Here is a 13,920-nt window from a genome sequence, read left to right as displayed (position 1 = left end):
TGAAAGATCTCGAAAAAACCAAGTATTGCCTTGGTTTGCAGATTGAGCATATGCCTAATGGTTTACTTGTACATCAAACGACTTATACAGAAAAGATTTTAAAATGTTTCAATATGGACAAGGCAAAACCATTAAGTACTCCTATGATTGTTAGATCACTTAATGTTGATACTGATCTATTTCGTCCCTGTGAAGATCATGAAGATATCCTAGGACCAGAAGTACCATATTTTAATACAATTGGAGCTCTTATGTATCTTACAAATTGTACAAGACCTGACATTTCTTTTGTAGTTAATTTGTTGGCAAGGTTCAGCTCAGCTCCTACCAAAAGACACTGAAATGGGATCAAACACATATTTTGATAGCTTCGAGGAACTACTAATTTAGGATTATTTTATTCTAACGAATCAAAACAAGATTTGGTTGGTTATGCAGATGCATGTTATTTATCTGATCCACATAAAGCTAAATCTCAAACTGGATATGTATTCCTAAATGGAGGTACCACAAAATCATGGCGTTCTTAAAACAAACACTTGTTGCAACATCATCAAATCATGACAAAGTGATTGCATTATATGAAATTATTCAGAAATGTGTTTGTTGAGATCAATGACACAAATTATTATTGATTCTTGTGGACTAGAACGCTATAAAAGACCAACAACTATCTTCACCAACAACTATATATGAAGATAATGCAGCTTGCATATTACAAATGAAAGAAGAGTATCAAAAGTGACAGAACAAAATATAAATGCTGACGAGGGGCCAAAGTCATAGACGGTCTTAACGGTCATAAGTTTGATGGAAAAGAATGGTATGTTGGTAAGGCTCAGAAAAGATTAAAAGGGAATAGGAATTGAAAAATGGGTTTGAGCAAACCATGAAGGAGACTGTAGACAAATCACAGAGGCTAAACTTGTACATAAAAGATTTAGATGATACAGTTTCAGATGAAAACCTCAGATTCTTCTCATATACTCAAGATCTCATAAAGACCAACCAGATTGAAATGAGATACGTTCAATCAACAACTCTGCTGATCTTTATACCAAAGCACTGTCAACTGCTATTTTCAGAACACACGTTCACAATATTGGCATGAGTCAAGTTCAAAAGATGTGATGACTCAATGATGTCTACTTGAGGGGGAGTCAACTCCATGCTGCACTCTTTTTCCCTTAGCTAAAGTTTTTTCCCACTGGGTTTTCTTTATCAAGGTTTTTAACGGAGCAGTAACTTATAGTTGATCTTCAATAAAACAAAATTGATATCCAAGGGGGAGTGTTATAATAATAACAATATTATTTATATGTGAATAGTCAATTTTGTACCAATACTTAGTCAATATTGGGTAGCTTTGTTTTTATATAAATAGTCATGTATTGCAAGCTAAAACACTTGCACCATTTCTCACACTTACAAAGTATTTTCTTTCTTTCTCTCCATTATCATCTTTGTTCTTACACTTCATTATTAGTATTCTTAATCAAGAATCAAACCACTAAAGGTAGTTATAAGCCTACTGAATTATAACATAAATCAAACCACTAAAGGTAGTTATAAGCCTACTGAATTATAACACTTATTAGGTCATTGCCTATCATATTCGCCTTTTTACTTTACTACTGCTCTCTTCTAATCAGCGTCACATCGATACCAACCACTTATACATTGATTTCATTAATCTTTAACTAAACTCACGAAACTCTCACAAGTATAGTCCTAAAATATAAATATGTAAAGCTTGTTATACACAAAGTACAAAATAAGAAAATATTCCCACTTTATTTACGTCAAGAACACTACATTATTGGCTAACGTTAGAGATGGCACAACATGCCTACGTAGGCCAAATAGTTGGTGGGCGACAAGGCACTTCGCTTACGAAAACAGTGAGGTACCATAACATCTAGGATTATTTTATTAGTTAAGAGAAAAGAAAAGGGGTATAGAATAAGTCTCGATAAATATTGAAAGCCGACAAATAACCCAATTAGAATACACGAAGTCATTTATATATAGCTAATATCTCTCTTTTTTAACAATTGATATTCATGATATTATTAATTATTACATATTGAATACATAGTATAGTATTTTGGTGTGTATATATATATATATATATATATATATATATATATATATATATATATATATATATATATATATATATATATATATATATATAGTGGTAGGATCAAGAGGGAATCGGGGGGAAGCAAAAACTTTTTTTTTTTTTTTTTGAAAAAACTTTGTTCACGAACATTATAGATGTGATGAAAATATGAACATTTAGTAGAGACACTTTGTGATAAATGTTTTTATTTTGGCGGGAAAACGCTCGAAGAAGTAATATATAACAATATAGTGGTAGGATCAAGAGGGAAGTAACCAATCGGGGGGAAGCGGGGGGAAGCAAAAACTTTTTTTTTCGTTTTTTGAAAAAACTTTGTTCACGAACATTATAGATGTGATGAAAATATGAACATTTAGTAGAGACACTTTATGATAAATGTTTTTATTTTGGCGGGAAAACGCTCGAAGAAGTAATATATAACAATTATCGTGTTTTTCGAGCGTATGTTGAGGTTTTAGCTATTGGGGTTTAGATATTAGGGCTTAGATATTAGGGTTTATAGGGTTTAGATATTAGGGTTTAGAAATTTAGGGTTTAGGGTTTAGATTTAGGGTTTAGATTTAGGATTTAGATTGAGTTTTTAACACGAACGGTTTAGAGTTTAGGGTTTAGGGTTTAGGGTTTGGTGTTTTGGGTTTATGGAATAAACCCAAAACTCCAAACCCTAAACCCTAAACTCTAAATCGGGCTAAATTTTACTTCACAAAACATGAAAAAAAACGTTCATATTCTTCACAAACAATATTATCTTGAATGTTATTTTTGTCGATCGTTTTTCTGCCTAAATAATAACATTCATCACGAAGTGTCTTTTCTAAACGTTCATATTTTATTGTGATCTTGATGCCGGAATAAAAAAATTCAAAAAAACGATTTTTTTTTTGCTTCTCCCCGATTGGTTACTTCCCCATTAATCATGCCCATATATATATATATATATATATATATATATATATATATATATATATATATATAGCAGAAGGATTAAATGATAACTTTTTTACCCTGAGAACTCGAAATTCGAACAAAAAAAAAATGGCGGGCGAACAAAAAAGGGGTCTGGTCGAACAATTTTTTTAGGCTTGGTTCTACATTTTGATATTCGATCAAAAATCAGGTAATTCGAACAATGAAGCGTCCCGTTCATATCGAATATAAACGTCACGTACTCATTGGTGTCATTGCGAGGTATTGACATCTATATGTGACACTTTTCAAAATCTGCATACGTTTTTATAATACAAACCATAACCTTTATTATAATCGAAGGTTCAAACAGCATAATAATGATTATCGTTTAGCGATAATCTTAGTTTTATAAACTTTACATTTGATAATAACAATACGATTTCCAATATATTTCACATTACAAATCTTCCGATATGCAGTTTTATTTTTGACATAAATATGCATACTCCAAATCCTGCTTACATTCGGCATAATGCAGCGGAAGCTTTTAATTATCACCTGAGAATAAACATGCTTAAAACGTCAACATAAAGTTGGTGAGATATAGGTTTAATGCTAGCAGCGTTATAAATATAGACCACAAGATTTAATATACATAAACGTTTTAATAAAAATATTCTAAGTGGTTGAGCACTTGATAACCATACTTAACATTTAATCAACGTCGCATATTCCCTTTATTATGAAATCTCACTACACCGTACCAAGTGTAGGCACCGAAACGAAGTACTGTGCAACCGTTGAATACTGGTCGTCCAGTCCGGTTGGGGTTGTCAGGCCCGATAGATCTATCAACAGGATTCGCGTTTACAATACCTCATGTAAATAGTAGTTACCAAGTTATGGGGAAGTATGCCAGTGGTACAACTCAACGTAGAATATATATATTTTTAATCACTTGTGTCCATAACGTAAATCATAAAATGCATGTATTCTCATCCCGAAATATTTAGAGTTTAAAAGTGGGACTATATACTCACTTTTGCTTTGAAGATATTTAACACGACTTGGTCTCCGATAGATATCACGAACCTAACCATATATATAATATATTAACATATTTTCTTTTCAAATAATCGTTACATATATACTTATAATATCTATTAGACCGTAGTTAGCAGTCCGATGTTAGTGGTCCACAATTAGTTGCTCAATAAAATAAATAAAGACCCCATCGTATTCGTATTGATCAGAATTAATCTCGACCCATGGTACCATGTTGTCAAATGTCGTGTTGCGTACATAAAGTACCGTGTTGTCAAATGACGTGTTGCGTACAATCATGAGGTCTTATGATTAATCTTCTCGTGTTGTTTACGGGTAGTCCTGAAATATATAAAATCAAATCATAAGTAAATATATATAAAATATCATATTAATTAGCAAAGATATTATTAGTTTAGTTTTACTCCAATTAATTTCGTAGCTAAACTAGCTTCGGATACCCAATTTTGTTTTAGCCGTAGTTTCTTCAATATAACTCCGTTTTTGTTGGTTCAACTTGCCACTTCCTTGGATCGAGTCATCATTTATGAATATGAACTGTAAATACCTTAGTTTGTATTCAAAATCACAGGTTATAGGTCAAACTTTGGTGAATCTTATGAAAGTGATCATTTCCGTTGTAAAAACAACATCTAGATGATCATTTTTACAAAAATACTTACACTTTGAGTTACACCATGAGATTTTTATATATTAACATATTCATAAGAAATATCATTTTTTCAGAATATAAACTTCCAATTCAAAGTTTAAGATGGTTTTTAATTATCCAACCCAAAACAGCCCCCGGTTGCACTCCAACGATGTAGATTCAGTTTTAAGGTGTTCTTTGTAAAATCAAGTTGTATCTTGTTAAGTTAGCATATCATTATGATATATTACAGGTCTTGAAGTGTTTTAAAAGTCAAGTTATAAGGATCTATTTAGTTTGTGAACAAGTTTGAAATCATTCAAACTATGTTCTTGTTGTTATATATATTCGTAGTAAGATAGTCATATATGAATTGAACAAGATGATGAACCAAGGTTATACCTCAAGTATGATGAAGAAAGTTACTGAATAAACAAGATATGAACTTGTTCTTGATGACTTGGAAGATTAAGAAGTGAAATCATGAAAAGAAACAAAGGTTGTAAGTAAGTTCATATCTTGATTTAAGATAAATAACTTACATGAATTGAATCAAAGTTTAAACATAGTTTTACCTTGATTATGAAGCTAAAAGATGGTGAAAATGCTTGGAGATGATCAAGTATGATGTTAGAAGTATTTTGAGAGAGAATTTGGAGTGTAAGTATGAGAAAATGGAATGGAAAAATGGGGTGAAATCATAAAAACGAATTTACTTGTTATATAGGAAAAAAAAATCCTTAAGTTTGTTTTTTTAGCTCATTAGTCATACAAGTTGATAAATAATGGTTTCACATGTTTTTGACTCTAAGATGGCTGCTAAGAATGAATGATTAAAGGTGTATATACCAATAGTAAATACATCTAGAAGCTGCGTACAATACGGTTACATATACCCTAGGTATACGTGTAAAAATCTTGAGAAAACGGAACGAGAATTCAAATATAACTATCTTTTGTGAATATACTTATATTGTTTTATGTATTTAAGTCCTTTAAAGTAATTAAATACGTATTTATACGATACTTGTATAAGCATCATAGATTATAGGTATATATGTCAAAGAACGTTACGTATAGTTACCGTTTTGAAAACTTAAGTTAGTAGTCTCAAAGTATACTTATAACTCATTGTTATTAGTGCACAATGATATGTTAAACCATCCTTAGATCATGTTAAATATGTATAAATACATATATGTACATAATCATATAATTATCGTATGTTATATAGTTCGTGATATCATCGGTCAAATTGGACGGTCAAACGTTGTGTAAAACTCTTTTCAAAAACACAAGACTCAATAATTTGGATTGCTTATCATGTTGGTAATGTTTAATTTATGTAAATATTAATCTCATATGTATAAAACGATCGAAAAAAATTCGGGTCGTTACAGTACCTACCCGTTAAATAAATTTCGTCCCGAAATTTTAAAGTTGTACCTATTTTGCGTTCTCGGGAAACAAATGTGGGTACTTTTGTTTCATCTGATCCTCTCGTTCCCAAGTAAACTCGGGACCCCTTCGAGCATTCCAACGAACCTTAACGATTGGTATGTTGCTCTGCTTGAGCTGTTTAACTTCACGGTCCATGATTTCGACTGGTTCTTCTATGAATTGTAGTTTCTCGTCGACTTGGATTTCTTCAAGGGGAATGGTGAGGTCTTCCTTTGCAAGAAACTTCTTAAGGTTTGAAACATGAAACGTATTATGTACTCCGGCGAGTTGTTGTGGTAACTCGAGTCGATAAGCTACCGGTCCAATGCGTTCGATGATCTTGAACGGGCCTACATACCTTGGGTTCAGTTTACCCCTTTTGCCGAAACGTATTACACCTTTCCAAGGTGACACCTTTAGCATAACCATGTCACCGATCTGAAACTCTAATGGTTTCCTTCGGACATCGGCGTAGCTCTTTTGGCGACTACGGGCTGTTTTCAATCTCTCCTTGATTTGTAATATCTTCTCAGTAGTTTCGTGTATGATTTCGGGACCAGTTAATCGTCGATCTCCTACTTCATTCTAAAAGATAGGGGATCTACACTTCCTTCCATACAGTGCTTCGATTGGTGCAGCTTTAATGCTCGCATGATAACTATTATTATACGAGAATTCTGCTAATGGTAGATATTTATCCCATCCGTTTCCAAAATCGATCACACATGCCCTGAGCATGTCTTCAAGAGTCTGAATTGTTCTTTCGCTCTGCCCGTCAGTTTGCGGATGATATGCGGTGCTCATATCCAAACGAGTTCCCAGGGCCTCCTGTAGTGATTGCCAGAACTTTGATGTAAATCTACTATCACGATCGGATATAATGGAAATAGGTATTCCATGCCTTGAAACAATTTCCTTTATGTATAATCGTAATAGTTTCTCCATTCTATCCGTTTCCTTTATAGGCAAGAAATGTGCAGATTTGGTGAGACGATCAACTATTACCCAAATGGTGTCATAACCCTATGCAGTATTGGGTAACTTTGTGATAAAATCCATGGTAATACCGTCCCACTTCCATTCTGGGATTTCTGGTTGTTGAAATAACCCTGACGGCTTCTGGTGTTCTGCTTTGACTTTGGAACAAGTTAAACATTCCCCGACATATGTTGCAACGTCTGTCTTTAAATTAGGCCACCAATAATGCGTCTTAAGATCTTGATACATCTTTCCAATTCCAGGATGTATCGAGTATCTTGTCTTATGTGCCTCGTTCAATATCAACTTCCTTAATCCACCCAACTTTGGTGCCCAAATACGTTTTGCAAAACATTGAATTCCGTCTTCCCGTATAACGAGTTGCTTTTCATACTTCTTCATTATTTCATTTCCTATGTTTTCCTTAGTAAGAGCTTCTCGTTGAGCCTCTTTGATTTGTGAGTTAAGATTCATGCGAATTTTTATGTTCATCGCTCGTACTTGAATTGGCTCTCGTTCCTTTCTGCTTAGAGCGTCAGCCACTACATTCGCTTTCCCGAAATGATAGCGAATCTCACAATCATAGTCGTTTATCAGCTCGACCCACCTACGTTGCCTCATGTTCAGCTGTTTTTGATCGAAAATATGTTGAAGGCTTTTATGATCGGTAAACACAGTGCATTTAACCCCATATAAGTAGTGTCTCCATATCTTCAATGCAAACACGACTGCTCCCAGTTCTAGATCATGCATCGTATAATTTCGCTCGTGAATCTTCAATTGATTCATCCAGAAATTGTGAGTCTTCCCCAAAGGTGTCGTTTTCATCATCGGATAAGTTAATGACTGGAACACTATCTGAGGATTCTGGTTCGGAGTCGCTGAATGTGATAACAAGTTCTAAGCCAGACATCTATCACATAACAACTAGCACGTTAGTACCACATAATATTTACATATTAATTTTTAACCAACAAGGATAAGCAATAGTTTTCTAAACACAGTCAAAGTCCAGACTCACTAATGCATCCTAACAAACTCGATAAGACACACTAATGCAAATTTTCTGGTTCTCTAAGACCAATGCTCTGATACCACCTGAAGCGTCCCGTTCATATCGAATATAAACGTCACGTACTCATTGGTGTCATTGCGAGGTATTGACCTCTATATGTGACATTTTTCAAAATCTGCATACGTTTTTGTAATACAAACCATAACCTTTATTACAATCGAAGGTTCAAATAGCATAATAATGATTATCGTTTAGCGATAATCTTAGTTTTACAAACTTTACATATGATAATAACAATATGATTTCCAATATATTTCACCTTACAAATCTTCCGATATGCAGTTTTATTTTTAACACAAATATGCATACTCCAAATCCTGCTTAAATTCGGCATAATGCAGCGGAAGCTTTTAATTATCACCTGAGAATAAACATGCTTAAAACGTCAACATAAAGTTGGTGAGTTATAGGTTTAATGCTAGCAGCGTTATAAATGTAGACCACAAGATTTAATATACATAAACGTTTTAATAAAAATATTCTAAGTGGTTGAGCACTTGATAACCATACTTAACATTTAATCAACGTCGCATATTCCCTTTATTATGAAATCTCACTATACCGTACCAAGTGTAGTCACCGAAACGAAGTACTGTGCAACCGTTGAATATTGGTCGTCCAGTCCGGTTGGGGTTGTCAGGCCCGATAGATCTATCAACAGGATTCGCGTTTACAATACCTCATGTAAATAGTAGTTACCAAGTTATGGGGAAGTATGCCAGTGGTACAACTCAACGTAGAATATATATATTTTTAATCACTTGTGTCCATAACGTAAATCATAAAATGCATGTATTCTCATCCCGAAATATTTAGAGTTTAAAAGTGGGACTATATACTCACTTTTGCTTTGAAGATATTTAACACGACTTGGTCTCCGATAGATATCACGAACCTAACCATATATATAATATATTAACATATTTTCTTTTCATATAATCGTTACATATATACTTATAATACTTTTAATATCTATTAGACCGTAGTTAGCAGTCCGATGTTAGTGGTCCACAATTAGTTGCTCAATAAAATAAATAAAGACCCCATCGTATTCGTATTGATCAGAATTAATCTCGACCCATGGTATCATGTTGTCAAATGACGTGTTGCGTACATAAAGTACCGTGTTGTCAAATGACGTGTTGCGTACAATCATGAGGTCTTATGATTAATCTTCTCGTGTTGTTTACGGGTGGTCCTGAAATATATAAAATCAAATCATAAGTAAATATATATAAAATATCATATTAATTAACAAAGATATGATTAGTTTAGTTTTACTCCAATTAATTTCGTAGCTAAACTAGCTTCGGATACCCAATTTTGTTTTAGCCGTAGTTTCTTCAATATAACTCCGTTTTTGTTGGTTCAACTTGCCACTTCCTTGGATCGAGTCATTATTTATGAATATGAACTGTAAATACCTTAGTTTGCATTCAAAATCACAGGTTATAGGTCAAACTTTGGTGAATCTTATGAAAGTGATCATTTCCGTTGTAAAAACAACATCTAGATGATCATTTTTACAAAAATACTTACACTTTGAGTTACACCATGAGATTTTTATATATTAACATATTCATAAGAAATATCATTTTTCCAGAATATAAAATTCCAATTCAAAGTTTAAGATGGTTTTTAATTATCCAACCCAAAACAGCCCCCGGTTGCACTCCAACGATGTAGATTCAGTTTTAATGTGTTCTTTGTAAAATCAAGTTGTATCTTGTTAAGTTAGCATATCATTATGATATATTACAGGTCTTGAAGTGTTTTAAAAGTCAAGTTATAAGGATCTATTTAGTTTGTGAACAAGTTTGAAATCATTCAAACTATGTTCTTGTTGTTATATATATTCGTAGTAAGATAGTCATATATGAATTGAACAAGATGATGAACCAAGGTTATACCTCAAGTATGATGAAGAAAGTTACTGAATAAACAAGATATGAACTTGTTTTTGATGACTTGGAAGATTAAGAAGTGAAATCATGAAAAGAAACAAAGGTTGTAAGTAAGTTTATATCTTGATTTAAGATAAATAACTTACATGAATTGAATCAAAGTTTAAACATAGTTTTACCTTGATTATGAAGCTAAAAGATGGTGAAAATGCTTGAAGATAATCAAGTATGATGTTAGGAGTATTTTGAGAGAGAATTTGGAGTGTAAGTATGAGAAAATGGAATGGAAAAATGGGGTGAAATCATAAAAACGAATTTACTTGTTATATAGGAAAAAAAAATCCTTAAGTTTGTTTTTTAGCTCATTAGTCATACAAGTTGATAAATAATGGTTTCACATGTTTTTGACTCTAAGATGGCTGCTAAGAATGAATGATTAAAGGTGTATATATCAATAGTAAATACATCTAGAAGCTGCGTACAATACGGTTACATATACCCTAGGTATACGTGTAAAAATCTTGAGAAAACGGAACGAGAATTCAAATATAACTATCTTTTGTGAATATACTTATATTGTTTTATGTATTTAAGTCCTTTAAAGTAATTAAATACGTATTTATACGATACTTGTATAAGCATCATAGATTATAGGTATATATGTCAAAGAACGTTACGTATAGTTACCGTTTTGAAAACTTAAGTTAGTAGTCTCAAAGTATACTTATAACTCATTGTTATTAGTACACAATGATATGTTAAACCATCCTTAGATCATGTTAAATATGTATAAATACGTATATGTACACAATCGTATAATTATCGTATGTTATATAGTTCGTGATATCATCGGTCAAATTGGACGGTCAAACGTTGTGTAAAACTCTTTTCAAAAACACAAGACTCAATAATTTGGATTGCTTATCATGTTGGTAATGTTTAATTTATGTAAATATTAATCTCATATGTATAAAACGATCGAAAAAAATTCGGGTCGTTACAAACAATTTCTCGTTCTACATTTCTAATTCGAACAAAAAACAGAGAAGGTCGAACAATTTTTTAGCAATTCGATGAATTTTGGTTCTACATTTTTTGTTCGACTTTCCTTATTTTTCCCGTCATTTTTTTTGTTCAACTTTCCTTGTTTTTGTTCGCCCGTCACTTTTTTTTGTTGCTCTAATTGGAGTTTTCAGAGTTCTCACTAAATTTTGAGTTCTCGCTGGATCATCTCCGTATATATATATATATATATATATACACACACACACATTATTATAAAGCACGTGCCTTAAATCCTGAGTTAAATAATCCCACGTGTAAAATTCTTAGTTATACTAATCATACGTGTCATTTTATTATTAAACCGAATTAAATATTAAATATATAATCATAATCATTATTATTATTATAATAAAAAAAGATATGGTATGAATATGGTATGGATTATTTCGTATATTATTTTATATATAAATAAATATTTATCAAATATATCTTATGAAGATTGTGATGATATACAGAGTAATATATTTATGGTAACAAACTTATAAAATTTCATCCACATCATTCTTATTTTCATTTCAATTACATTATTATTTTATACAAGATTTATTATATAATGATAACATAGAATAAATATAACTAGACTTTACTAACGTTGCGTCACAAATTTTCAACAAACTCATATTTTCTCTAAATATTAAGTAGTATATGATTTATATATAATTAGAAAGATATTAATGATGAAAATAAAAAAAATTGTAGAAGTTAAGTTACTAAAACCATTCAAAACCATTTTTAAAATTTGTCAACACCATAAGCTCTTAAACTTAAAAGAACACTACGGGCTCTTAAACTAAAAAGAATAATTATTTAAAAAAATCAGTTAATTTTGCGTTATTATTTTACCTACTGTGCAATGCACGTGCTCTAAAACCTAGTATAATAAATATAAATATAAATTAAATTAATTAAATATATATATTATAATAAAGTAGATAGATAGAAGATAGATAGATAGAAGTTAGTAGTAAATAGATATATAGATATAGACATAGATATTTATACGTAGTAGGTAGTTCTCCGCAGAAGATGGAAGATTTTTATAGTAGATACATATAAAAAAAATGCAATAACAAGTTCTATTTCCTTCTTTAAAAAAGTCAACGGTCAAAACTATGGCTTTCTCGAATTCGATGCACGGTGTATATCCATCTTTCCGGTCAAATAACACACTTCCATTCCAATCGTTACCGGAATATGAATGTCCTTCCGACGGATTCGATCGGTTACCGGACCACATTATTCTCATTATCTTCAACAATATCTCCGATATCAAAACCCTTATTCGATGCCGATCCGTTTCAGGTCGATTCAACTCACTCGTACCTCAATCCGACTCACTCCTACTCCGCGTCGACCGAGTTATCTCCGCCGTCGACTCCTATGAATACGGTGATACATCCTCCGTCATCGGCCTCATCAAATCTATCGTGAAGTCGATCCATGACTTTATTTCTCCGACGACAACAGTTCAAAACCCTAAACATCAACATCAATCGCAAAACTCTCCGGCGATGATCCTACGTGGATTCGATAGGATTAAGAGGCTTGAAATTGAGTTACCGACGGGTAATTTGAGGTTAGAGAAACGCGCCGGAATCAAATGGAAAGCGGAATTCGGTAAATCGTTGAATAGTTGCGTGATTTTAGGGTTCCGGTGTGGCGGCGTCGGTGAATCGGAGCTCGGAGGTGGCGGCGGTTTAAAAACCAGAGTTGTATGGACTATTAGTGCGTTAATTGCTGCTTCTGCAAGACATTACATGGTCAAAGAAATTGTGAAAAAGAACATTGACTTGTCAAAATTAGTAGTCAAAGATAAAGAAAATGAAGGAATAGTCATCTTAAATGAATCAGGGATTAAAGAATTCAGAGACGCTTATGATGTTGATGATATTGATGATGGTAAAGGTGAAATTAACAATGAAGATGAAGGGCAAACTGGTAATTTGCATAATGATGGTGGTGGTGGTGGTGGTGGTGTGTGGTGGAGAAGTAACCGAACACGAGTACCTGCAGTGTGGATGAGAATGAGACATGAATCAAAATTGGAATTATCGAATGGTGTGGTAATGGAAGGTGCTACATTGGTGATTGTTAGACCTACAATGAATGCAAATGGTGTTGTTGGTAGTAATAGTAATGCAGATGAAAGCATTGTTGAAGAACAACGGTGGGACGAAAGACTGGTAGCTAGTGGAAATGGGTTCGAAGGTGTGTATGGTGAGGCAGTTGTGAAATTGATCAAACGCAGGAGTTATTTACTCGAAATGAATTCATTCTAACTCCAATGTTAACTGTAATGTTGTTCAGTTTAGTTTTTGTATTGTTAGTTGTTTTTGTCAATTTTAATGCTATTGTATGTTTTTCCTACAATTCATATAAAATAAGGACTTGTCTAACAACTACTATATAAGGGTTGTCGTTAGCGTGTTTAAACGGGATGTACTTAGCGCTTACATTTGACTTATGTGGCGGTTATGCACTTCTACAAGTTTTTTATGCACGTTAGAAAAATCCATAAAATAAATGTTAATTTTTTGTTATGTTGTAAATGTAAACGTAAATGAATAAGCTTTATTTGATATACCAATGGGCAATGGGCAATGGGTTATGTTTTATGGAAGTATGGAACATTAGAATGTGTTTAGGCTCTAAAAAGCTAATTGCAAGAAAGAGACTCAACGTATAATAAGATAGAGTGTAGAGTGAA

General features: G+C 32.6%; 1 protein-coding gene across 1 annotated transcript; it reads left to right on the top strand.

Annotated features, from left to right (window-relative positions):
- Window positions 1–12,277: 12,277 nt before the first annotated feature.
- Window positions 12,278–13,661, top strand: LOC139848089 (F-box protein AUF2-like). The gene has a single exon (XM_071837817.1). It carries the CDS (start codon window positions 12,326–12,328, stop codon window positions 13,490–13,492), a length of 1,167 nt encoding a protein of 388 aa, XP_071693918.1. The 5' UTR covers window positions 12,278–12,325; the 3' UTR covers window positions 13,493–13,661.
- The last annotated feature ends 259 nt before the right edge of the window (window positions 13,662–13,920 follow it).

This window comes from Rutidosis leptorrhynchoides, chromosome 5, assembly GCF_046630445.1.
Source record: "Rutidosis leptorrhynchoides isolate AG116_Rl617_1_P2 chromosome 5, CSIRO_AGI_Rlap_v1, whole genome shotgun sequence".
NCBI lineage: Eukaryota > Viridiplantae > Streptophyta > Magnoliopsida > Asterales > Asteraceae > Rutidosis > Rutidosis leptorrhynchoides.
This window is presented reverse-complemented; position numbering and strand designations above follow the sequence as displayed.